General features: G+C 56.9%; 5 protein-coding genes across 5 annotated transcripts; 1 reads left to right on the top strand and 4 right to left on the bottom strand.

Annotated features, from left to right (window-relative positions):
* Nucleotides 1–3404: 3404 nt before the first annotated feature.
* K452DRAFT_287140 (uncharacterized protein) lies at nucleotides 3405–5184 on the bottom strand. The gene has a single exon (XM_033540422.1). It carries the CDS (start codon nucleotides 4682–4684, stop codon nucleotides 3827–3829), a length of 858 nt encoding a protein of 285 aa, XP_033397661.1. The 5' UTR covers nucleotides 4685–5184; the 3' UTR covers nucleotides 3405–3826.
* A 7029-nt stretch (nucleotides 5185–12213) lies between these two features.
* K452DRAFT_23871 (uncharacterized protein) lies at nucleotides 12214–12854 on the bottom strand. The gene has a single exon (XM_033537669.1). The coding sequence runs from the start codon at nucleotides 12705–12707 to the stop codon at nucleotides 12309–12311; it is 399 nt and encodes a 132-aa protein (XP_033397660.1). The 5' UTR covers nucleotides 12708–12854; the 3' UTR covers nucleotides 12214–12308.
* Nucleotides 12855–14191: 1337 nt separating this feature from the next.
* On the bottom strand, nucleotides 14192–15286 carry K452DRAFT_308366 (uncharacterized protein; the record flags this gene model as incomplete). The annotated part of the gene is made up of 5 exons (XM_033543148.1): nucleotides 14192–14195; nucleotides 14223–14356; nucleotides 14458–14511; nucleotides 14558–15172; nucleotides 15221–15286. The coding sequence occupies 5 exons, from the start codon at nucleotides 15284–15286 to the stop codon at nucleotides 14192–14194; spliced, it is 873 nt and encodes a 290-aa protein (XP_033397659.1).
* A 1623-nt stretch (nucleotides 15287–16909) lies between these two features.
* K452DRAFT_326536 (uncharacterized protein) lies at nucleotides 16910–19569 on the top strand (the record flags this gene model as incomplete). Its single annotated transcript, XM_033544849.1, has 5 exons — nucleotides 16910–17074; nucleotides 17290–18090; nucleotides 18166–18822; nucleotides 18844–18935; nucleotides 19521–19569. 5 exons carry the CDS (start codon nucleotides 16910–16912, stop codon nucleotides 19567–19569), a joined length of 1764 nt encoding a protein of 587 aa, XP_033397658.1.
* A 569-nt stretch (nucleotides 19570–20138) lies between these two features.
* Nucleotides 20139–22260, bottom strand: K452DRAFT_297978 (uncharacterized protein; the record flags this gene model as incomplete). The annotated part of the gene is made up of 5 exons (XM_033542078.1): nucleotides 20139–20838; nucleotides 20909–20990; nucleotides 21059–21760; nucleotides 21812–22069; nucleotides 22137–22260. The coding sequence occupies 5 exons, from the start codon at nucleotides 22258–22260 to the stop codon at nucleotides 20139–20141; spliced, it is 1866 nt and encodes a 621-aa protein (XP_033397657.1).
* Between the last annotated feature and the right edge of the window lie 289 nt (nucleotides 22261–22549).

Here is a 22549-nt window from a genome sequence, read left to right as displayed (position 1 = left end):
ATAGATGAACAGGTGCTGCCAGCACAACACGCATCTCGATATCATGCTTCATGCCGCATGCCGCACTGGCACCGGGCCCACGGAACCGCCGCATCGTCGCCCACCGGGCTGATGTCCGTCAACTCCTCCGGCGACGCGTCCAAGCTGGCAGCTCAGGCAGCGCACCACCACCACATGTATCCACCCTCTGTATTACAAAACCTGCTCCACCATCACGTTGTTCAAAGAGTGCTTGCCGCAAAATCGCGATCCCGAGGTGTGCGCGGCGTCAGTGGAGAAGCGGCCGGTGATCGAAGGAGACGAAAGAGCGCGACGGGCCTTCTCGAACGGGGCATCTACAGGCAAGAACTCAGTAGTGGCGGGGACCTGCGAGCACGCACGATCTGCTAGCAGACGAATAGGTAGCGAGCGAGTCGAAGTGCGCGGCGGGCGGCGTGCATGGTGACGATGTGGCCGCGGGTGCCAAACAGTCGCGGACGAAGGACGTCGAATGACTCGTGACACAATGCGCGAGACGCTAGCGTGACATTGCCGCTTGGGCCCTCTTACCGCTAACCCTCCACATACCCTGCTGTGCTTCTCCAAAGTGCCAACATTTTGGAACATCGCCGATCCAGCTACGACGCTGCAATGCTCCTCATATCCCCAGCAACACAGTATCTTGCATAGGCGGCTACAATGGATGGAAAGAAGTGCGCTGCGTTATAGAAGACTGCGCGGCCAACATCCATCGACCACCATATAAAGAAAAACAATTAAGCGTAAGCTCGTGAAAAATCCGAATTTGCTTGCGGGAACTGGGAACAGTTTTTGTTCTACTCTAAGATGCGATATACCATGAAGCATATGCCGACTTTCAAGACTATAGACAAGGGCGGGAAGATTTACTCTCTATCCCTACTACTTAAAACGTCTCATTATATCCACTGCCACTCGTTAAGTTTTAGTAGGAGGGACCTAAAATCCTTGCTAAATACATCCTACAATCTTAAATCCCTTTTAGTACTCTAGTAAATGAAAGGAAAGTCAATTTGTAGATTAAAGCGGAGAGTATTTTTATAAAATAAGCGATCAAAAATAAGCTAGGGAGCTTAAGGAAAAGAAAGGAAGAGACAACGTAAGAAAGACTAATAAAATAGGAGAGAAAGAAGACAGCCAAGTAAGTGTTTATCATGACCAGCTTTTCATTCTAAGTAATGTCGTTAACGGTTAAATGAAATCGACTACTCAGCGAAATCGGCTAATTAGAACGTATTCTGTTCCAGCGAAAAGTCCACGAGGGACGCGTAAGGACAAACTCTGAGCAGTCGATTTCGTTTTACCGCCCACGATATTAGCACCAGCAATGGTGTTTAGAGAGATTTCCAACAGTCGGATTAAAGTTGCCGCCATAAAGAATAGCTTAAGAGGGTTATAGTTGGAACTAGAATCTATTATACGAGCTTAATTCCCGCAGAGAAGTACAGACACAGAACTTCAAGTATGGGCTATATATCATACTTCTGCTATAGACATTCACTCCTATATACGAAGTTCGTCCCTCCACATTCCTTCATTTTCCTTTATTTATTCACTATCACTCATTCACTCACTTAAAAAACCATTCTACTTCAATATGAAGTCAGAACACACAACCACTTCCCCGCCCCACCAAAACCTACATCCACGAAATCTAACATTTACCCTCTCTAATCAATAAGGGATACTCAGCAAGTACCGTATAGTTCCTAGGACCAAGACCGGAAACAAAATCGTCCGGAAAAACTGACGGGTTTATGAGAGCTAAAGCTACTATAATAGCAATTAACATTGGCGGAAAAGAGAGTAGAAATGGCTTAATTTATATAGAGAAAATTATAGCGGTGTAAATATACTACATATATCGTTTACGGGGCTTTGGTGTTTGTTTGTAACGGTAGATAGAGTAGCTGGGCGCGCTTGTTAGTCGCTGGCGCTAAGTTGGGAATGATACTAGCGGCGAGATATACGGTCTAAGTATAAGGAACAATTAATACTGTGAAAGCACACACGCATATACGTAAACATATACAGAGACAGGATACCACTAATGTAGCCAGCAGCAATAATAAAACAGTGAAATACCAAATAACAGTTGGACTATAAAAGACCTAGGCTAGCACAACCCAACAAAACTCGCAGAAACACCCGAACCCACCAACGAACCTCACCAACCGCACTAGAATACGAGGGACGCACTGGGGTCACAGCACATACACAATAAACACACCCCCCTTCCGCACCCCTCCATCTCTCACAACCACCCACCAATTCCTCCCTTCCCAACCTCACAAACAACGCCCACTACTAGTAGAAAAAGCTACCCACCACAACTCCACCCCGACGCTATCCATCAGCAACCAACAACACTAACGCTAAGCACCAATCTGCGTTATATTACTGTCCGTAAGGACAAGCCCGCCAGTCACTGCTTGCTCGGATTGTCTGCTATAACTGCAAAATCAGACCACCGGCCGTTCGCTGTAACTCTACTATGTTGAGGAGATGACAGGCTTACGTGAGAGTGTGAACTCATCAAAACGCTTTCTCTGCTTCTGCGTAGTTGTGGGAGGCGTGGCACGGGGGCTTGATATGTAGGTTTGGGGTGTGGCCGGTGGGAGGTGCTGGTTTCGTGGCTGCTGTAAAAGTGAAAGTAAGGAAGTAATGTTGTTGGTGTTTGAAGGAGGGAGGTACGCGCTTTTGAGTTGAGTGAGTTGAGTGAGTTGAGAGGTTGCGTTTGCGTTTGCATTTGGTTGGAGGGGGTAGAGTATAAGGATGTGGTGATGTGAGAAGGAAAGAGCTGTTTTTGTATCATGACCTAACCTACCCTACTTAAACAGATACAACTTGAGCCTCTCCTCCCAAGGACTTACGGGTCAGTATATCTGCCCCTGATAACTTACGAAAAATCTCCCTTCTCCTAACTCCCACCCCACACCACACCCCCAACCACAAACAAATCGACCAAACAAACCCCCACCCCCTCCTACCATCCCATACCCACACCCCCTCACTCTTCCCCCTCACACACCACCCGCACCTTCCCTCCCCGTTCCAGTACACACACAACCAACCAACCCAACCCAACCCAGCGCCAGCGCCGCCATCGCACGCGTAGCTGGTTCAGAGCAGCTTCCGACTTCGAGCGAGATCCAGATCCAGATCCAGATCTCAGACCGTACGGCACGGCATGGGAGCCGTACGTATAGGCTAGTAGGTAAGGTAGCCGCAAGTGCACGCACTCACTCACTCACTGTGCGAATGTGTGTGTTTTTGTGAATGGGATGAATGGGAGAGGAAGATGATGGTGATGATGATGATGATGTGGTTCATTCATCTGTTCAGATGAGGTTTTGTTGGGGGGGGGGGGAGTTCTCTTGCTTGCTTGCGTGGCGTGGTGTGGTGTGGTATAGCTAGCTACCTTAGAGCACGGTGATGCAAGCTTGGCCTCTGCAAGGCTAGACAGGACAGGACAGGACAGGACAGGACGGGACAGGACAGGATAGGACGGAACAAATCTCTATTTTACATAAGGGTTGCGCGCAAGTATTTTTTCTTTTCTTTTCTGTGCCCTAAAGGAAACAAACAGCAGCAGCAACAGCAGCGCGCGGCTCGACGGTACAGAGTAGGAGGTAGATAGGTAAGTAGGTGAGTAGGTAGGAGTAACTGCTCGTAGTGGATGACGGGTGTGTGCGTGCATGGCAGGGGAAGAATTAAACTCCAGTAGAACGCCGAAACCAAATTTCTCGTCCAAGTTCAGATCCGCTAGTTTAAGGAAGAAGGCAAAAGAAACGTCCGTTTTGTTCGCTCAAGAGGTCGAGGGAGCCGCCTCGAACCTGGCCTTCCTCGCTTCGGCCTTGGCCTTGTCGTTTTCGTTCAGCCAGTTGCCGCTTGCGTTGCCTTCTTTGTTGCCGCCGCCGCCCTCCCTGCGCTCGCCGCCCCGGCGCCCTCCACCCTGGAACCTGCCGCCACGGCCGCGCTTCTTGAAGCCGCCGCGGCCGCCGGCGCCGCCCTCGTCGCTGGCCTCCCTAGCGCGCTTCTTCTCGCGCCGCTCCGGCAGCGCCTCGTTCAGGCCCTTGGGCCCGCCCGTCTCGCCAAACTTCTTCTGCCGCTCCAGCAGCTTCTGCGCGTCGCTGATTTCGTCGTCGGGGATCCCGAACTTCTTCGCGCGCGCCTTGCGCTTCTCGATTTCTTCCTCCAGCGTCGTCTCCTTCAGCCCAGACGTGTAGTCCTTCTTCGGCACGGCGGGCTCAGCGGCCTCGGTCGTCGGGGCCGCGCCGTCGTCGGCGGCCGTCGCCTCGTTCTCCCCGGGCGGCTTGACCGACAGGTCGTCCGTCTTGGAGGGGTCCGTGTCGACGACTTGGTTAGGCACGGCCTGGGGGTTGTCGACGGGGCCCTGGCCGCCGGCCGCGACGGCAGCAGCAGCGGCTTCGCTCGTGGCGGTCGAGGCGGCAGGCTTGCCGGCGGCGTCGGTGGTCGTGTCGTCGTCCCAGTCAATCTCGTCCTCGGCGTTGGCGGTGGTTGCGACGGGAGCGTCGCCGGGCTGGACCTTGTCGGCTTCCTGCAGACGCGCGACCATGTCGGCCTTCTTGCCCGTGTGGGGGAGGTTGCGCTGCTTGAGGAGAGCCTCGAGCTCGGCGTTCTTCATCTTGGCGTAGTCGCTCATCGTGTTGGTGTGGGGATCAGCAGAGGATCGGGTTGATGTGAGAGGTCTGAGGGCGATGAGGCTGGCGCGACGCGTTGATCAGCTTGTAGTTTTCGCAAAGATGGACAAGGTGCACGAGAGGCAGGATTTTATGAAATAGCGACTAACATGGGCGATGGGGAGCGCCGAAGCGAAAATGGGACAATGAAATTTTGGGTTGAAAGCGGAGTGAAGAGAGGAAAGAGAGAGAGAGCGCGGCTGCGACGCAGAGCTCGGGGCAGTTCAGCTTGTTCCTGGCGCGGGCAGGGGCGGCATGACGCCTGCTTGGCAAAGCCCTGCACGTGACGACCAACCACACTGGTGTGAAATTCCTTTGCTCTGAGCCTGTCACCACCACACTACTGGCTTACAGCTACTCCGTACAGCTGCAGCTACTCCGTACAGCTGCAGCTACAAATGGTGGTTCTCGGTTACCTCAATCAGGTTTCCCGAACGCCGCTTGCTCCTCGCTCGTTCGTTTGCCCTTTGTTTGACTCTGTGACCCCCCTCTTTACATATTATCCAGGACCGCCACCTCACTCTTTGTTCTCATCAATCCCATTCTCCATAATTATCGGGGATGCCGAAATGACAATATCCAAAGGTCTCGCCATATGGCCGACCTCGTCGGGCTCTGAACGGCGATCTGTCACAGGAGAGAAAAAAAAATCGACTCTCCGCTTGAAGCGTGCCGCCCAACTGCCAACGCAGCAAACGTTTATTGTTTTGAAGCGAAGATCTTACAATAATGTCCGACTCCGGCCCCTCCGCCTGGCAGGTTCGCGGTCCGGTAGCCGGCCGATCATCCTCATCAGATTGACGACGATGGCTGTGAGATAGTCGACCAAGGTACCTGCTGTCTAAACTACTCTGGGTTGCATTCCCGGGTATCTTTCCTTTTTTGCCCCGATGGTGGCGGAGGATTCATAAGAGCAAAGGCTAGGTCTAGACCAACCGGCTTCCCCATCGCACAATGCATCCGATCTTGCGTTCTATTGATCCCCGGTGCCCCATCACATAATTCATAATTACTACAAGAGGGGCCGTAGATCCTATCACATTCACGCGGTGTGACCGAACGCTCGACCTACCTGCAGCATCCCCACCACCATCTAACATTCCCCATCTCGGAAATAAAGGCCTTCTCCACCTTCGTTTGGTGCGGGACGCTCCGAGGATCACTATCAAATAAGCGCCCTCCTAGCAAAATAAGGGTCCTCACGCCCACGAATGCAGTGGAGACGGACGGCGGGGAGGCGGACGGGAGGCAGCGTGGCAGAAGACGTTGGGCAGGATGTACCTTGCGCGATTATGGACTTGACGCGCAACAAGCGTAGCTACGCGCGACGAGTGAGGGCGCAAAAAGGCATCTTTGGCCTGTGAATGGCCAACGGCACACCCTCAACGAGTCACATGACCAACGAGCTATGCGGGCTAAGTCACATAGCCAAAACTTCTGGGTCCAATCACAGGGCGAGGCGGGGGTGCGGCGCACATCCGCACGGCGCAATAGTGCAAGCCTCAAACTTTGGTCGGCGAGCGGGCTTCCCGGCCTTCCCGCATACCCGCCTCGTTTCCACACTTTGGATGAGGTGCTAGAGACAGCTCATCAGCGAGCAGACCTACGATGGCGAGAGAAGGTTTCACCGTGACTCTTTGTCGCCTGCCGCAGTCGTCGCAGTCGATGAGTTGTCAAAGTGGCGGTGGCTACACAGCCACGAGCACAGAGCCGCCCGATTTGCGCGTGGCTCGGGAGCGCCGACCTGTTTGACCTATGACGTCCGCCGCTCCAATCGAATTGGCCCGAGAAGTGGCGGGCAACTAGATCGGCTCCCGCCTCGCTTGCACAGAACCTGCAGAAGCCGTTTGTGAAGGGGAGGAGGTCAAGGTGACGAATAATGCTCAACGCCATTGCGCATAGACGCGTCTCGCCTGCTCCACCGCTGCGATTCGTCTCGCTCTTGTCCGTCTGCCGCTTCTCACTTGCTCATCCTCACGTCTCAAGCGCCCGAGGCACAGTCCATCATGCGGATCTTTCCTTTGACTATGTACTATATACCCAACCACCCCTCGCCGTCGCCCGCCACCTTCCTCGCGGTTACGCTTCGACCACCTTCTCCACGTTGTTCCCGGCGTGAATCGTGTGCCCAAACTTAGCATCCCACGAGTCAAAGCGGGTCGGCTGAGCCACAGATCGTGCATGTCCATCGTTCGGCGGGACCGGTGGCGGTTCAGCAGCAAAAGGCGACATCCTTCCTTCAAGAAACGTGGGGTCCCTGTTGCTACAAGACGGGTCCAAGGTCGACGTCCTGGCACTAATTTTAGGAACTTGGAACCCATATGCTCAGGTATGCTACCCCTCTTTCGTCCCTTGTCCTACCCTGGTTGTAGGTGGAGATCACCCCTCATGTCAGCATGCAACGCCAGATTGTCATTCTCGCGTTACCCTGCCATCTGTATACGTCCATTTGCTTACATGTCGGGCGTGGCAGATAACACGACAGACACGCACATGCTTTCATGCGCTGCGCCACCATCGGAAGATAGCCTCTGCAGCCTTGCTTTTGACCTTTCCGGTATTACCGCTTGAGGCAGGCCTCCGAAATGGCATCATTCTACAGATCCAACCTTGCTCTGTCGCAGCAGCAAGCTTCCGACCAGCAATCCCCTCGTACCGTCCCAAGCCGGCTACCCACGAGGTCGGCACCCCCGACTTCATCTAGCAGTGACCGCCGTCCCTCAGTAACTAGGCTACTCAAAAGGACCCCCGAGCAGACGAAAACCCCAAGTACGAACATCAGGGTTGCATCTTCCAGAAGTCCGGGTAATGGTGCGCCGCGCCACGAAAATCCTAGTGGGCCGCTCCCCCACCCCACCATACCTCGGCCTCCACGTTTCGATGCAGCGAACACGCGCACGCCTTCCCTGGTTTCGGGTTCCTCCGCATCCACCGTCGACAGCCCCAGATCGGCTTTTTTGAGAAGAAAGCCTTTGTCCATCGGCAAGCCAGCGCTGCGCGCTCGCACCGAGCTTTCCTTCAAGCCCAAGTCAATGGCCAACACCTCGGACGAACAATGCTCGGATTCAGTTTTGGGTATTGCTCTTCCTCCACTTGCCTCTGCAATGGCTCGCGAGGAGGCCATGTTGCCTCACCAGTTGCTCACCGAAGACCTGCCGCCGCCAACGCCCATGTACGCAATGTCTGCAAGTCCATCCACGAGATATTCTGAGTCGCCCGGTCGCTTTAGCCACACCTCTTCGCCCACCTCCATGTCCTCTCATTCCCCTGGCATTGTATTTCCTTCAAAGCTCGGTCCCAGAGCCAGACAAAGCAGTCCTACGAGGATAAGGCCCTCGGTCGCACGACGCAAAACCGATGAAATCACACCAGTTACTGGAGGTCTTCAATCCGGAACTTCTTCTTCGTCTGGCTCGACGGTCAGAGGGGCAGAGGGCAGAGTACAGCAGAAGGTTTGTAAAATCGGAGCTCCTATAGCACAAGGACCGTCCGCGGCTGATCGTTCGCCTCGTATCACTGTCCAGACCAGGATATCCATACAATCTGTACGGGAAGCGCCGGTGTACCCACCTCCAGAGCTGGCCCACTTGGCAAATGCCCAACCGCTTGCAAAGCCCCCGAAGCCGACCAGACCGAGCCGCGAAGGCACGCCGGATCTTTCTGGAACACAGGATCCATCTCCTGTAATTCAAAGCAACCTCACAAGTTTGCCTACCACTCGCCACAGACGCCAGGGTTCTTCCACTTCTTCGAGAGCAGTCGGGTCTCCTTTCGGGTCTGCCCAAGGAAGTCATTCGAGGAAGACTTCGTTCACCAGCACCGCCCATCCTGGAATGGGATCATCGTTTTCCCCGGTATCAACCGTCATCACCACTGCCCGAGGCACGACTCCGGATCAACATAGCGATGCAGAGGGCAGATCCAAGGTTTCGTCTGTTCCCCCGAGCCCAAGCAAAACCTCTCGTTTCGGTCTTTTCACTCGCCGCAAGACGGAGACCGATGGTGCAAACATTAAGGAGAAGAAGCCACGCAGAGGTCCTGCGGCAGGCACAGGACACGAAGGTTATGGTAGATACGGCATCGGTAGAGGACGGTATGGTAGCATTGCAAGCATCGGTGGCAGCTATGGGCGGTCACCGAGCGCCGATAGCGTGACCAGCAACAGTTCAACCCGTCCCTCTGCCATTCGGAAAGGAAGCTTTGGCAACAAAAGCGAACCAGAGATGGACCCCTTTTTCAAAGACAGACTTACCCCAGTGGTGTTGCGAGGTGAAGGCAGCGTTACTCCGATTGCAGCAGACAATGCTCGCAGCGAGACAAGCCTTGTTACTGCGCGTCCTACAATGGGCATGCGTCAAGCCAGCAATGCTTCGGAAGCTTCAGTGGAAGTGAAACCAAAAATCAGTGTTGATCGCAGCGAGCCGACGTTGCTTCCCTCAGCAATGTCAAACACCGGGAACGGCATGACGTTCGGTGCTAAGAAGCACCGTCGGAATGGCAGCAGTGATTCTAAACTGTCGTTAAAATTCGCAACGCGTCGTGATGGTTCTGCGAACGCCAACATTGGAGGCGTCTCGAAAGAGGAGAAGAAAAAAGAGAAGGAAAGCCATCTCAAAACGCCAAAGAAATGGAACTTCTTCCAACGTGCTCACTCGGCACCCAGAGCAGAGCCGGAGTCGCAACACGAACAAAAATCAGCCCCTCATTACGCCATAGAAGACGCTCACGGTATCGACATGGACGAGTTGGAGATGCTGATGCGGGAGGCGACTCGGAACGATGTCTCGCAGCCAAGTCTGCGCCCTGCTCCAGCCCGTGGCGACAGTTTCAGAAGCCAGCACCAGGAATCCATTCTGCTGCCATCACCTCCGCTTTTCCAGCGTCCGTACGAACAAATCCCTCGGCCAGCCTCGCCAAAGGTCCTCCTGCGCCGTACCGAGTCTTCTGCTACGGACGATGCTGGCATCAAGCCAGACCCCGTGAGGCCGACGCGTGGACCTGTTCCGGTTTCTATTCCTGATGCCCGACGTGAGGCTCGTGTCCAGCCCCCTGCGAGCGCACCTCCTGCCCAAGAGGCTCCCGTGGTATCTCCGCCGCGGTCAAGGCCAAGCCGTCTTCCTCAGGTTGGCCGCATCCCGCAGGTGGTCTCGAGGAGAGATCGCGAGCAGAAGCCATCCCAACAATCGTTTTCAAGGCCGTTTGCTCCTACTAGGCCTTCTCCTGTTGCCAAGGTTCCCCAGGTTCCACAGGAAATTCCCCCGATGCCCTTTACTCACTCATCGGAGGACCTGAACGCTGAAATCGAGGGCCCTCCGCAGTCGTTGTACATGTCGCCTGTCACTACGCCAGGCGAAGGAAGCCATTTGGCTCATGAGTTCTTCGCATTCCCTTCGCGCAAGTACTCTGAGCTCTCTTGTACCAGCAGCTCCGGTGGCAGCTTCCAGCCTTCTACGGCTGTTATTCCCGCACCTGATGCTCCGGCTCAGGAGGACGAAGTCTGGAACGAGTATGACGACCTCATTGACGACGTGCTGTCTTCTCCCGAGCAAACCGGGAAGAAGAACACTGTTGTGCCCCAGGCGAAAATGGCGCCTTTGGAGCAGCAAATGGCATCTCGCTCTCAGGCTGGACAACCCACCAGACGACCAAACGCCGCCACGCAGCACATGCGCCAGTCTCGCTTCGCCGCGACCTTGGCCGCACCAGCAGCCTCCGAGTCGAAGCCCGTGCGGCTTTCTGACGACGGACGAGGCTACAGCTTTTTCGATCCTCAGACAGGCAAGTTGAGCTTCCTTTCTGCTATGGGCCCACCACTATCATGTGCCGCACGGCCGACGTCTCCTCGGGCGAATTTCCAGCCTGCCGCAGCCGCAGGGACCGAGAGCACGCAGCCGAAGGGCCACCACAACCACAACCACCCGTTTCAGGACGCACAGCTAATGGAGTTGGCCGAGCATTACAGCGATGGATTTTCGTCAATGGCGAATCTGAGATTCGGCGCGCTGATGACGAGTAAATGGCTGAGCTTCGGGCGCGTCTTGTTCAGCCCCGCGCACGCGGAGCTCAAAAACCCGGCCGAGGACCGCGTGCTCATCATCGATGGGCTGGGAAAGGGTGAGTACTTACATCTCCCATCCATACACACACACCTTCAATCACACATACCGTTTGAGAGTAAAACAACACTGACACCCCGCCACAGACTGGTCCTACTACTGCGCGCTCACCTACCCCTCCGCAAGCGTGTACTACCTCGGCCCCGCGGCCAGCCCAACTTCACCATCCAGCCCCAGCGCCACCGCCAGCGGCGGCATGCCGCGCGCGCCGGCAAACCTGCGCCACATAACCTACACGCCGGGCAGCGGCGCGCCGTTCCCATTCCCGCGCGGCTTCTTCGCCGCAGCGGTCCTGCGCTACCCGCTCGCCGCCTCCGACGCCGTCCACCTCGCCACCGTCGCTGAGTGCAAGCGCGTACTCCGCCCCGGCGGCTTCCTCGAGGTCAGTGTCCTCGACCTCGACCTCATGGGCATGGGCAATAGGGCGAGACGTGCGGTGCGCGGCCTTAAGCTCCGCATGCAGGGCCGTGATGCTGCTGTTGCGTTGGCCCCCATGAGCGATTCCCTGGTCCGCCTTGTGGGGCGCCGCGGCTTCGAGGGCGTCAAGACCTGCGTTGTTGGCGTGCCGGTTGCGGGGCGCGTCGCGCGGTCGCGCGATCTGGGTGCCGCAGGCGTAGCCGGTGTAGCAGGCGCCGGTACCGGTACTGGTACTGGTGCCGGTGCTAGTACTGATGCTGGTGTTAATGTCAGTGCCGGTGCCAGCATCGACGCCGACGCAGACGGCGAAGGCATCGCGAAGATGGTGGCGCGCGTGGGCCGCTGGTGGTACAGCCGCTGCTACGAGAGCATGGTGCTCGACGGCGCGCCCAGCATCTGGGCTGATGGCGCGTTGTTGCGCGAGTGCGAGCGGCGCCAGACGAGTTTTCGGCTGCTGGTGTGCTATGCGCAGAAGCCGGCGGTCGTGAGGAGGCGGACGGTCAGTGTGTGAGGGTTTTTTTCGGTTTTGTTGTTTTTTGTCGTTTTTAGGGGGTCATGGTTCATGTTTCATGGCTCATGGTTCTTCTTCTGTTTCTTTTTCTTCTGTTTCTTCTTCTTTCTTTGCTTTTGCGCGATGTCATGATGACTGTCACGGCCGCTGGTAGGTTTGTTTGTTTGTTTGCTTGCTTGGCTTTCCCATCTCGTTTCTTCCTTTCGCATTGCTTCACGTCACGTCACGTCACGTCACGTCACGTCACGTCTGGTCACGGCCTCATTGTTGTTTGTTTGCTTGCTTGCTTGTTTGCTCGTTTTGTCTGGTTGGTTTTTCTGGTCATTTCCCACGAGCCGCTTCGAGCCGGTCTCGGGTCTCTTTGCTTTCTTTTGGTTTTGAGTCTGGGTCTCATTTGCATAGCGCGGCGGGACGGGCGGCTATCTCTGTTTTTTTTTTTTTTTTTTTTTTTTTTTTTTTTTTTTTTTTTTTTTTTTTTTTTTTTTTTTTTTTTTTTTTTTTTTTTTGTTGTTTTGCATTTGCTTGCTTGTTTGGATTGGCTTGCTACAGACGTACATACGCGCCGAGTGCGCGAGACTCGCTTTGTCTGTGGATGGGGATGGAGATGCGTTGAGATTGAGATGGAAGGGACGGGAAGAGATGGGCGGGGCCTACGACTCTTTGTGCTTGCTTCTGCGCTGGCTGGCTTGCTTGCCTGACTGACTGGCTGGCTGGCTTCACGACGACGACGCTTACACAAGAGCCAAGACGCAAGACGCAAGACGAAAAAGAACTCGCTATACGACTGCGATGACTATGACATGCACACACACACATATATATATATATACATATATATATACACGAAGCCAACGGCAGTGCTTGTGGTTCGACGAAGAGAGAGTACGAAGAATTCGCAAAGAAGAGGGAAAAGAAAAAGACAGGATGTGCATGTATGTGCATGGATGAGCTGGTAGGGCTGCGCTGCTGCGTTAGGAAGGAAAGGGAGGGTTCCTGGTGGATATTTCTTGTCTTTTCTTAGGCTTTGTGTCTGTTTGTGGAGCAACGAGCGCGATAGAGGCGGTGCATGACCGACTAACTGGCGGGTTTGGTTTGGATGGACGGGACGGACGGAGGGGTCGGAGTGTGTGTGTCCGGTGGTGTTGTGTGGCGAGGGGGTTGATTAATGGTCGTGTGGATGGTGCTGGTTACCTGTGTATACCCGGGCTGGTAGAACGGATAAAGCTTATGATGATGTTATGATATGCATTCAATTGAATTCTTGAATTGGATTGGGTTGGGTTGAATTTTGAAGGAAGTGCTTGCTGTTGCTGTGGGTTGGTGAGTGTGTGGTTGGCGGGAGCGGGAGATGTGGGAGGTGTAGTGGGGTTTGTGTGTGTGTGTGTGTGAGGCGGACGAATGGGTGGACGAGAGTGTAGGTAGGCCGGGTAATACCAAAGTACGCCCGGACCGTGCTGCCGTGATGATGTCCGCGGTGGTGGTGGTGGTAGGGGTGGGGGTGGGTGAGTGGACGAGAAATGCGGCCTGGCGTGGACGAATAGCGGGGTCTTGGGCACGAATGCCGCAGCACGACCTGTCCATTACTGATAATGATATCCGGTATATATACCACCCCGTCTTTATCATACATCCACTACAGTCTCACTGCAGACTTCAGGCCGGACTATGATGGCGATTCTTCAAGACGACAACAAATATACCGACGACATGGTCGGGGCGTTCTCACTCTCTCGTACTTGATGCCACTGCTGCTTGTGTATGAAGGATCTGTCTACTAAGTGTAGTGCGTAGTGGAGTGCGCAGTGGTTAAAGCCATAGGTTGGGGCTGGGGTCGGTATGCAGCACTGAGCGCCACCGGTGTGCTTTAGCGGCCGTGATGGGTGGTGGATGTCGTTATTACTATCACCGTTACTATTACCGTTTGGAGCATGCGTAGGTAATTCGGAGTGTATGGACTGCGCGATCTCGTAGCCTGTGTTCACCCGTCGGTAATGTTGACCGCTTCCTACGGAGTCCTTGTCCGTGTTCGGCTCGTTAGAATCCGAGAAGGTACGGATTATCCGTTCGTGCAAGGTCATCGCCGAATAGTACAACTTAAAATATCTAGGAAATCCAATCCCGTACATCTCTGCCGGGCAGAGGAGTCTGTCCGCCTTGCCTCAAGTAACAGCAGTAGCTTTCCCGCCTTATCCCATAGTTAGTTACCACCTAAACAGCCGCGGCGACATACGCAAAATCGGCACACCCTCTCCATTCTACAAAAGAAGCAACCATACGTGCTCGCACGTCAACGGAGTACGGAGTAAACACCATACCACACAGCCAAGTAGGTAGACGCGCTCCGCGCAGCTTCCCTGCTTGTGTGGTAGTTATGTAGTATCCATCTCTACGATGCTACCCACTCCCTTGTTTATTTGTTTATTTATTTATCTATTTATTTGGAGTAGGGGAACTTACCCCGCACGCTCATCATATAGCAGTTTAGCAGTTCTGCCGCTCGCGCGCTTAGCAGCTTGGCCTGGCTGTGTCTGCTCTACCACGTACTTGGCGGGGAAGGGGTTGTGTGGTTGTGTGGTTAGGCTAGGTTTTCTCTAGTGGGCGGGTGAAGTCCACGCGCGATTCCGATTCTAGTCTTTCCATTCTTCCCTTAAGCACGCAGCACCTATTTACCTTCCGCAAATTAACCACCCACCACCAGCACTCTTTCAAAACAATACCCCCCAAAGAAAACTCCGATTGGGCGCGGCTATAATTGCATACATCGTTACATAGGAGTGGTTACACACACGCACATGCATGCATGTACATGCCTCGGAGCGGCCGGGAAATGAGACGTCCCGCGCGGTTATGTAGGGAGGTGTTTCGGGTGCGTGCCGGGGTCGGGGTTGAGGCTGGGTTTGGGGAGTTATGCGATAGTAGTAGGTGGGATGTAGGCGGAGGGTGGAGGGTTTGTGTGGAGGGTTTGGGTGTGAGTGATTGTGGTTGTGGTTGTTGGTGCAGATGAAGGGTGCTGCTGCGGAGGCCGGGATGGGCGGATAGATGGATGGATACCCGGGGACTAAAAGAGAAAATGCTATATACCACGAAAGCAGATAGTCCCATATACATACTATTTTGTAGGTATCGAGTAGATCGCCGTCGCGTGCCCGCCTGCTTTTTCCCACTCCCTGACTCCACGCTTCCTCCGTTCCCGCCCCGCGGGCTCGACGGCCCGGCACCCGCTCCACCACCTCCATCACTAGGTACCGCCAGTTTTGCGCATCTCGTCTCATCGCGCTGATCACCGCCAGCCAACCAACCAACCAACCAGTCAGACAGGCAGACAGACGGTTAGAAAACCACAGGCATACAGTTAGTTGATCAGTCGCACCACGACCAGTGACTCCCGTCTGCGCGTTCGGAGATATCTACGGGTTATACATACGCAGCGCACCACCCAGCACCACGGCCCGCACCGGTACAGTAGCAAGAGCCGCCGGTGCGACCAATGGACGTTGGCGTTGGGCTGGGCTGGACGCCATTAGGGCCGTTACATAGGGTGCCTGGTTGTTTCTCGTTCTGGCCGTCTACAGCTAGCTGCTCGTGAGGGCTGCGTCGCGTGTTTGGGGCGGGTTGCACGACTGGTGGTGGTGGTGGTGGTGCTGGCGGTGGTTCTCTTCCTTTTGAAAGCGGCACCATCCATCGGGGGAGAAGAAAACAGATGAAGCACCTAGAGAGTGCAGCGCGAGATTACCAAGTACCGCCCTAAGTCGGGCGTGAGTAGGTGTGTAGGTTGTGAAGTCGTCTCATCTCGCCGGGTCGCACCCGCGCCGCATCGCATCACGCACGCACGCTGCAGGGTGTGCTGCGTGCGTGCGTTTCCCCGCTTGCGTTGCGTCCACGGTCCACGGCCCACCAACAAAACAACCACTCACGACCGTCCTGCCTGTCTCGCACATACATACATACCCATACCTGGTCCTCCGTCGGGCCGTCCTCGCTCGCTCGCTCCCCCACGCACCGCACGCACGCACGCAGCCGCGTCCACTTCTGTCACCCGCGCCGGTCAGCACCGCCAGTGACTAGGCGTAGGTACTGTAGTGTTCCTCCAACCCTCCCCGCCGTGCTGCTCGGCGCGGCCCAGCCGAGCTCCAGGCCCGCCGGCGCGTGGGCGCAAATTAACTCCCCTACCGTACATAATCCATACCCTGCAGGCTGGGTGCCGGTGCCGGGGGGGCCAAATGGCCTCGTGCGTATGTAACTACTGTACGGATTGCCTAGTCATGTATGCCGTATGCATGAGGATGGGTTGGGGGTGGGGTGTCATTTCCGGCGCGCCGGGAATGCGGTGCGCTGCCCTGCGGTGCGGGAGTTTTTGGGGCGGTTGGTGCTGTGCCACTGCGTGTCTGTGGGAGTGGGAGTGGGATTGGGAGTTGGAATTGCACGCTGTTGGGCTGACTGGCTGTGTACCCGTAGGGCTATTTTGGCTTTCCTTTCCTTTCCTTTCCTTTCCTTTCCTTTTCTTTTTGTGTTTGTGCTGCTGCTGTTGCTGCTCTTTTCTCCCGCTCTCGCACGACAAGTCCAAGTCTTGCGCCTGACGACGAGCTGGGCTCTCGATTGTTTTTTCGATTCCGCCTTTGATTGTTTGTTTGATTGCTCGATTGATTAAATGAGTGTGGCTGGCCTGCTGACCTCCACACACACTCATACCTTCGGCTTGCTTTGCTTGCTTTCTTCCTGCTGCTGCTGCTGCTACTACTGGTGTTCTTTTTGCGCCTACGCCTTCGCAATTGCCTGTCGGTCTCGCCTCCCGGTGGCTGGCTTGAGCTCCGAGCTTTATATATCCAACATACCCGCAGGGCGGGCGAGCGCCTCGCCTCGCGTCGCTTCGCAGCATCGTATCGTATCGCCTCGCAGCGCAGGGCAGCGCATCCGCACGGCCCTCTCTCATTTATCGACCATCTACCCCCAGCGCCGTCGTCATCTTCTTCCGTCTCTCGCCACTACCAGGTACCTACCTACGGAGCACGCAGGCCCGCTGTCCGCTGTCCGCTGTCCGCCGTCCCCACCCACCGCTCGCTCCTGCTGGCAGGGAGCCGCGCTTGCGATTGTACGCTTGCAATTGTCCAGCAGTTACCTAGGTACCTAGCTGCGCGCCAAACACAATGGCCCGCCGTTCCGAAGCCGCCAGCTCGGTCGCCGACAGCGATTGCGGCTGGAGCGTCAATGCCACGGACCCCGTCTGCGAGACGCTGAGCGTTGAGAACGTGGCACTTGCGTCGGCGGCGGCGCGCGGGAAGCCGTCGCTCTGGACGTGGCGCATGTTCAAGGTGAGCGCGAGCGCGAGCGTGTCGAGCCTGTTTTTTTGCTTTTCCGTACCTATGCCTTCCCTGCCCTGCATTGGCGTCTCCCTCACTGTCTGTCTGTCTGTCTGGAGGGCATCACTCACCGCGCAATATGAGATACCTACTGTTTGTTTCGAATCCCATCCACCCATGTCTTTCCTTCATAGCCGGCGCAGCTAACGCTCCTCCCTCACCCCCAGCTCTACCTCTGCCTCCTCGTCGCAACAACCAACAGCTGCATCAACGGCTACGACGGCAGCCTCATGGCCGCCATAAACTCGTACCCGCAGTACCGGAGCTACTTTGGCTTCGACCCCGTCAAAGGCACCCCCACAACGGGCATCGTGTACGCGATCTACCAGATCGGCAACCTGGCAGGCAGCTTCGCGGCAGGGCCCGCCACCGACGCCTACGGCCGCAAATGGGGCATGTTCAGCGGGGCGTTGCTGATCGTGCTGGGCACAGTCGTGCAGGCCACAAGCACCAGCCTCGCGGCCTTCATGGGCGGCCGCTTCGTGCTCGGCTTCGGCGTCAGCATCTGCGCCTCGGCCGGCCCCGCCTACGTCTCCGAAATGGCGCATCCGGTCTACCGCGGCCCGCTGACCGGCCTCTACAACGCGTTCTGGTACGTCGGCGCGCTGCCGGGCTCGTTCGTGCCGTACGGCACCAGCGAGCTGCACGGTACCGCCGCCTGGCGCGTCCCGACCTGGCTGCAGCTCGTCTTTGCTTGCGTCGTCCTGTTCGGTAGCCCGTTTTTGCCCGAGACCCCGCGCTGGCTTATCGCGAATGATCGCCATGAGGAGGCCCTCTCTGTCATGGCGAAGTATCATGGCGAGGGCGACCGCGAGAGCCCTATCGTTCAGCTCGAGTACCGCGAGATGGTTGAGGATATCTCCGTCACGGGCGCTGATAAGCGCTGGTGGGACTACCGCGAGCTGGTCAATAGCGCCGAGGTGCGGTACCGGTCGTTCATCGTGGTTACGTTTGCGTTTTTCAGCCAGGTATGCCTCCCCTCCCTCACTCACTCCCTCCATTCCTCCTTCTTCTTGCACCCGCAGCTAACACTTCTTCCGTAGTGGGTCGGCAACGGCCCCATCTCGTACTACTACCCGCTCGTGCTCCAAAGCGCCGGCATAACCAACAACCACACGCGCCTCCTGCTGAACGGGTGCCAAGTGCTCGTCTCGCTGTCCGGCGCCCTCATCGGCGCAACCTTCACGGACCGCTGGGGCCGGCGCAAGCAGCTACTAACCAGCACCTTCGTGATCATGCTCCTCTTCGCGGGCATCCTCGCACTGCACGCAACCAACCCACCTCTCCTCGACCCCAGCACCAACGCGCCCCTCCTCCACGCCGACGGCACGCCCAAGACGCTGCGCCCCTCCCACTCCCGCGCCGTCATCGTCCTCATCTTCGCCTTCGGCCTCGTCTACTCGGCCGGCTGGACCCCGCTGCAGGCCCTCTACCCCGTCGAGTGCCTCCGCTACGAGAGCCGCGCCAAGGGCATGGGCGCGTACAACGCGCTCGTCAACCTGGCAAACTTCTACAACACGTTCGCGACGGGCGTGGCGGTTACGAAGATCGGCTGGCGCTACTACGTCGTGTTCGTCGCGTGGGACGCGCTGGTGCTCGCCGTCGTGTGGGCCGGCTATGTCGAGACGAAGAGGAGGACCCTCGAGGAGTTGGCCGAGATTTTTAGAGCCAGGAGTCCCCGCAAGGCGAGTCTGGGCCGCGTGAGGGTCGTGCTGGTGAAGAGGGGGGAGGGCGTCGATGTCCTGCCTGGGGGCAGGAAGGAGAGTTGTGCGAGTGCGAGTGAGAGGGAGAGCAGTGAGGCGCGGTGGTCGTGGTAGGCGTGTGCAAGGGTGAGCGAGCCGGAGCGAGCAACTACGAGCGCGAGCCAGACCCAGCCAGAGCCAGAGCCCGAGCCAGAGCCAAAGAGCCGGAGCGAGAGTGACAGCGCGAGCGCGACCACCGACCCAACCCAACCCGACCCGACCCGATCGTACGAACGAACGAGCGCGCACCCGAACATGGACCCGAGCAGACGCGCGAACGCGAGGGCCACAGCAACCGCCATCCTATCCTGCCTGTCTCAGCCTAGCTGCAGGCAGCTAGCTAGCAACGCCCACCAATCACACTACCCTGCCTGCATCTGCACGTACGGCAACAGGACCGAAACGGCAGGTCCTCCGCCCGAGTGTTGCGGGCTTCTGACAGGGATCATGGGTGTTGGGTCATGGGGTCGGCCGTCTCGGGCGTCTCGTCTCGGGAGGGTCGGGGATGTCGGCCGAGGCTGTGGGGGGCTGGGGTAAGGTGCCCGTGGTGGGGTGAGTTGCTGCAGGGGTTGTGCGTGGGTGTGGGTGTGGATGTGAAACAGGCACAGGCACAGGCACAGGCACAGGCACAGGCACAGGCACAGGCACAGACACAGGCACAGACGCGGACGCGATGCGATGGGATGGGATGGGGGGTCGTGGTGAGGGCGAGCGCGGCTGTGTCGTCTCGTGTTGGTTTGTGTTGGTGGTGGTGGTGGTGGTGGTGGTGGTGAGCTGTGGCGCTGGGGCGGAGAGTGTGCTGAGGATTTGGTGGTGGGTGTTGGGGGTTTGGGGGTCAAGGCAGGAGGATGGTGTTGGATATGCTAAGAAGGGGTGGCGGTGGTGTTATTATGACGGTATCTGAACTGAACGGATGGTTTTATGGTTGGGATGGTTACGGACACGGACACGGACTAAATGGGATTGGGAAGGATGGTTATGAATGGCATGGCATGGCATGGCAAGGTAAAGGCAAAGGCTTCATGATATGATATGATATACCCACAGTTAGGTAGTATAACGAGGTAAATGATGTATGATTTATGACTCTCATCGTTTACTCATTTTCTCGTTCAGTGTGAACTGTATTTGGGTTTGAGCTGTTGAAACTCGAGAGCACTGCCAAAAAGATACTCTATACCCACACACCACCACACTAAGCAACCAACCAAACCAACACCCCCCCCAAGAAAAAGCAAAAGCCATACAAAAAGACCACCCCCAACCCCTCAAAATCACGACCCAACAAGCACCCGCGCCCCACTCGTCACCACCCACCCAAACTCCTGGCCCTCCCCATCCCTCTCGCCCCAAAACCGCTTCCCGGGCGCAAACTCGCCGCGCGCGCACTGCGCCGCATACAGCTCCTGCACCAGCGCCGCGCGGTGCTGCTTCTCGGCTCGGACGGAGAGGGCGAACGTGAATGGCAAAGGCTTCGCGATTAGCAGGTGCGAGAAGTTGAGGGTGGGGTCTGAGGGGGCGGTGGTGGTGGGGTTGGTGGAGGGGGAGGAGGCGCTGGTGCTGGTCTTGGACCTGCCGCTGCGGCGGGGGCGCGCTTTTGCGTCGGCGTCTGCGTCCGCGTCTTCGCTGTCCGAGTGCGCGCTGTCGTAGCGCTTAGCATCGTCGTCGTCGTCGGTCGGCACGCCCTTCTCCGTCCCGGCCTTAGCGTCCCCTTTGCCCGCCGACTTCTTCTCCTCCCCCGCTGCCTTCTTGATGTCGAACAGCCATGCCAGCGCCCCAAGCCCAATCAGCAGATCCTCGTCCGCCACCCCCTGCCCCTGGCACAGCCGCCGCCCGTACCCAAACTGCGTGCTGTTGATGATGGTCGGGAACTCGGTCAGCGGCTCCCGGTACGTGGGGTACTGCGGCTCGAGCCAGCGGAGCGGGTTGAAGGCCTCTGGGTCCGGGAAGAGGGCGGGGTCGCGCGCGATGGCCCTGTGTGGAGACGTCAGTGAGTGAGTGTGCGGGAATGGAGGGAGGGGTCAGTGCGCTGCTTGCTGCGTACCATTCGAGCGGGTGTATGACGCTGCCCGCGGGGATGTGGTAGCCCATGTATTCGTCGTCCTGGATGAGACAGTGCGGGATGCCTATTGTAGCGAACCTACGTCAGCGGCGCGTCGATCAGGGAATTAGAGTTATTTGGGGGAAGACGTACCCGTCGGGACGGGTGGGCGCCAGCGCATCACCTCCCGAATAAAGGCGCGCAGCACAGGCAGGTTCGGCCGGTCCTCCGCGCGCGGCATGCGCTCGCCGCACACGCGGTCCAGCTCCTCGTGCAGCAGCGGGAGGTACTGCGGGTAGTGGCACATGGCGAGGCAGAAGCTCTGCATTGGCGCGGCGATGGTGAGGGCGCCGGCGATGCCGTGCATCCCGACGCAAAAGGCCGCCTCCAGGTCGTAGGTGAAGCCCCATTTGCCCCACGTCTCCTGCAGCGTGCGCATCCATGACGGCGGCGCCCGCTTTTCCGCCATGTCCATCTTGACCTGCGACTGCATGAGCTCAAAGTACTTGCGCTCCGTTTTCTGGCGCCGCAGCTCCCACGCCTTGGCCGGCGACAGCCAGCTGGGCAGGCTCATGACAAAGGGGAGCTTGTTCGCTAGCTGCCCCGTTGGTGAGACGCTGATGAGCAGCTCGCGCGCCCGCTGCTTCAGCTCGTCGCTGGCTTCCGGGTGACCCCATGCCAGGCGGCACGTAACGCGCGAGATGAACGACTCCAGCGCGTGGTTGTAAGCCGACGGCTCGTCCATGAGCTCCTTGAGCAGCCGGATCGACTCGAGCTCCGGGTAGCGGTAGAATTGGTTCTCCTGCGACTCACGCATAATATGCGTCGCCACTTTGCGTTGTCTCGTCCAGTGCGCTTCGACGCGTGAGCTCCTGACACGGAAAGAGGGTTGGTTAGTTCACTCACGGTTCTTGCTCATTAGAGGGAGGTACTCTGCGCTTGTGCGATTGTCATGCAGCAAGGCGGGAATGTGCGGGCGATCCGAGTATATCGCTCCTTTTCTGGAGAGGAGATCACGCGCAACGGCGTCTGTGGAGATCCATACATGATTACTTCCGGCGAGGTCGACCTGATAGATCGGTCCGTACTTCTTTCCCCACTCGGCGAATTTTATGTGGCTGTTCTGTATAGGGACGTCTGGGACTGAGCCGAGGACGGGGTAGCCTGGCATGCGTCAACTTCCGGAACAATGGCTAAATAAAAGCAAAGTCTGCTGCCACGTGCGACTAACCTTTAGGTCCCGGGAGTGGCTTCAAGCCTTTCGGTATTCGAGGCTTGGACGGGAAAAAGACACGCTTGACGAGACTAGCAAAGAAGACGATGCTTAAAACGACGACAAGAGTAAGTAGTGCCATGGGTAGAGAAGCTTAGACGCAGGTGGGTATAAGAACGGTTTGACCAAACAGATGAAGCACTAAAATAAGGGTGATGGAAGCGGGGGGTTTCTTGTTCGACTATGCGTTGGTGGACTGGCTGGTATTATAAGTATCGTCACAATGACCGTGGCCCGGCTCCCGGAAGCTGGATAGTTATGAACCTGTTCATTGCCACAGCCTCACCTGGCACATGCATGCCTGTCCATGCCACGTTGGGTCTCACATCAAGCATCAAGGGCACCTCCTGGACAGGCATGACACGGGTGGG

Source organism: Aplosporella prunicola, assembly GCF_010093885.1.
Source record: "Aplosporella prunicola CBS 121167 unplaced genomic scaffold K452scaffold_12, whole genome shotgun sequence".
NCBI classification, from domain to species: domain Eukaryota; kingdom Fungi; phylum Ascomycota; class Dothideomycetes; order Botryosphaeriales; family Aplosporellaceae; genus Aplosporella; species Aplosporella prunicola.
This window is presented reverse-complemented; position numbering and strand designations above follow the sequence as displayed.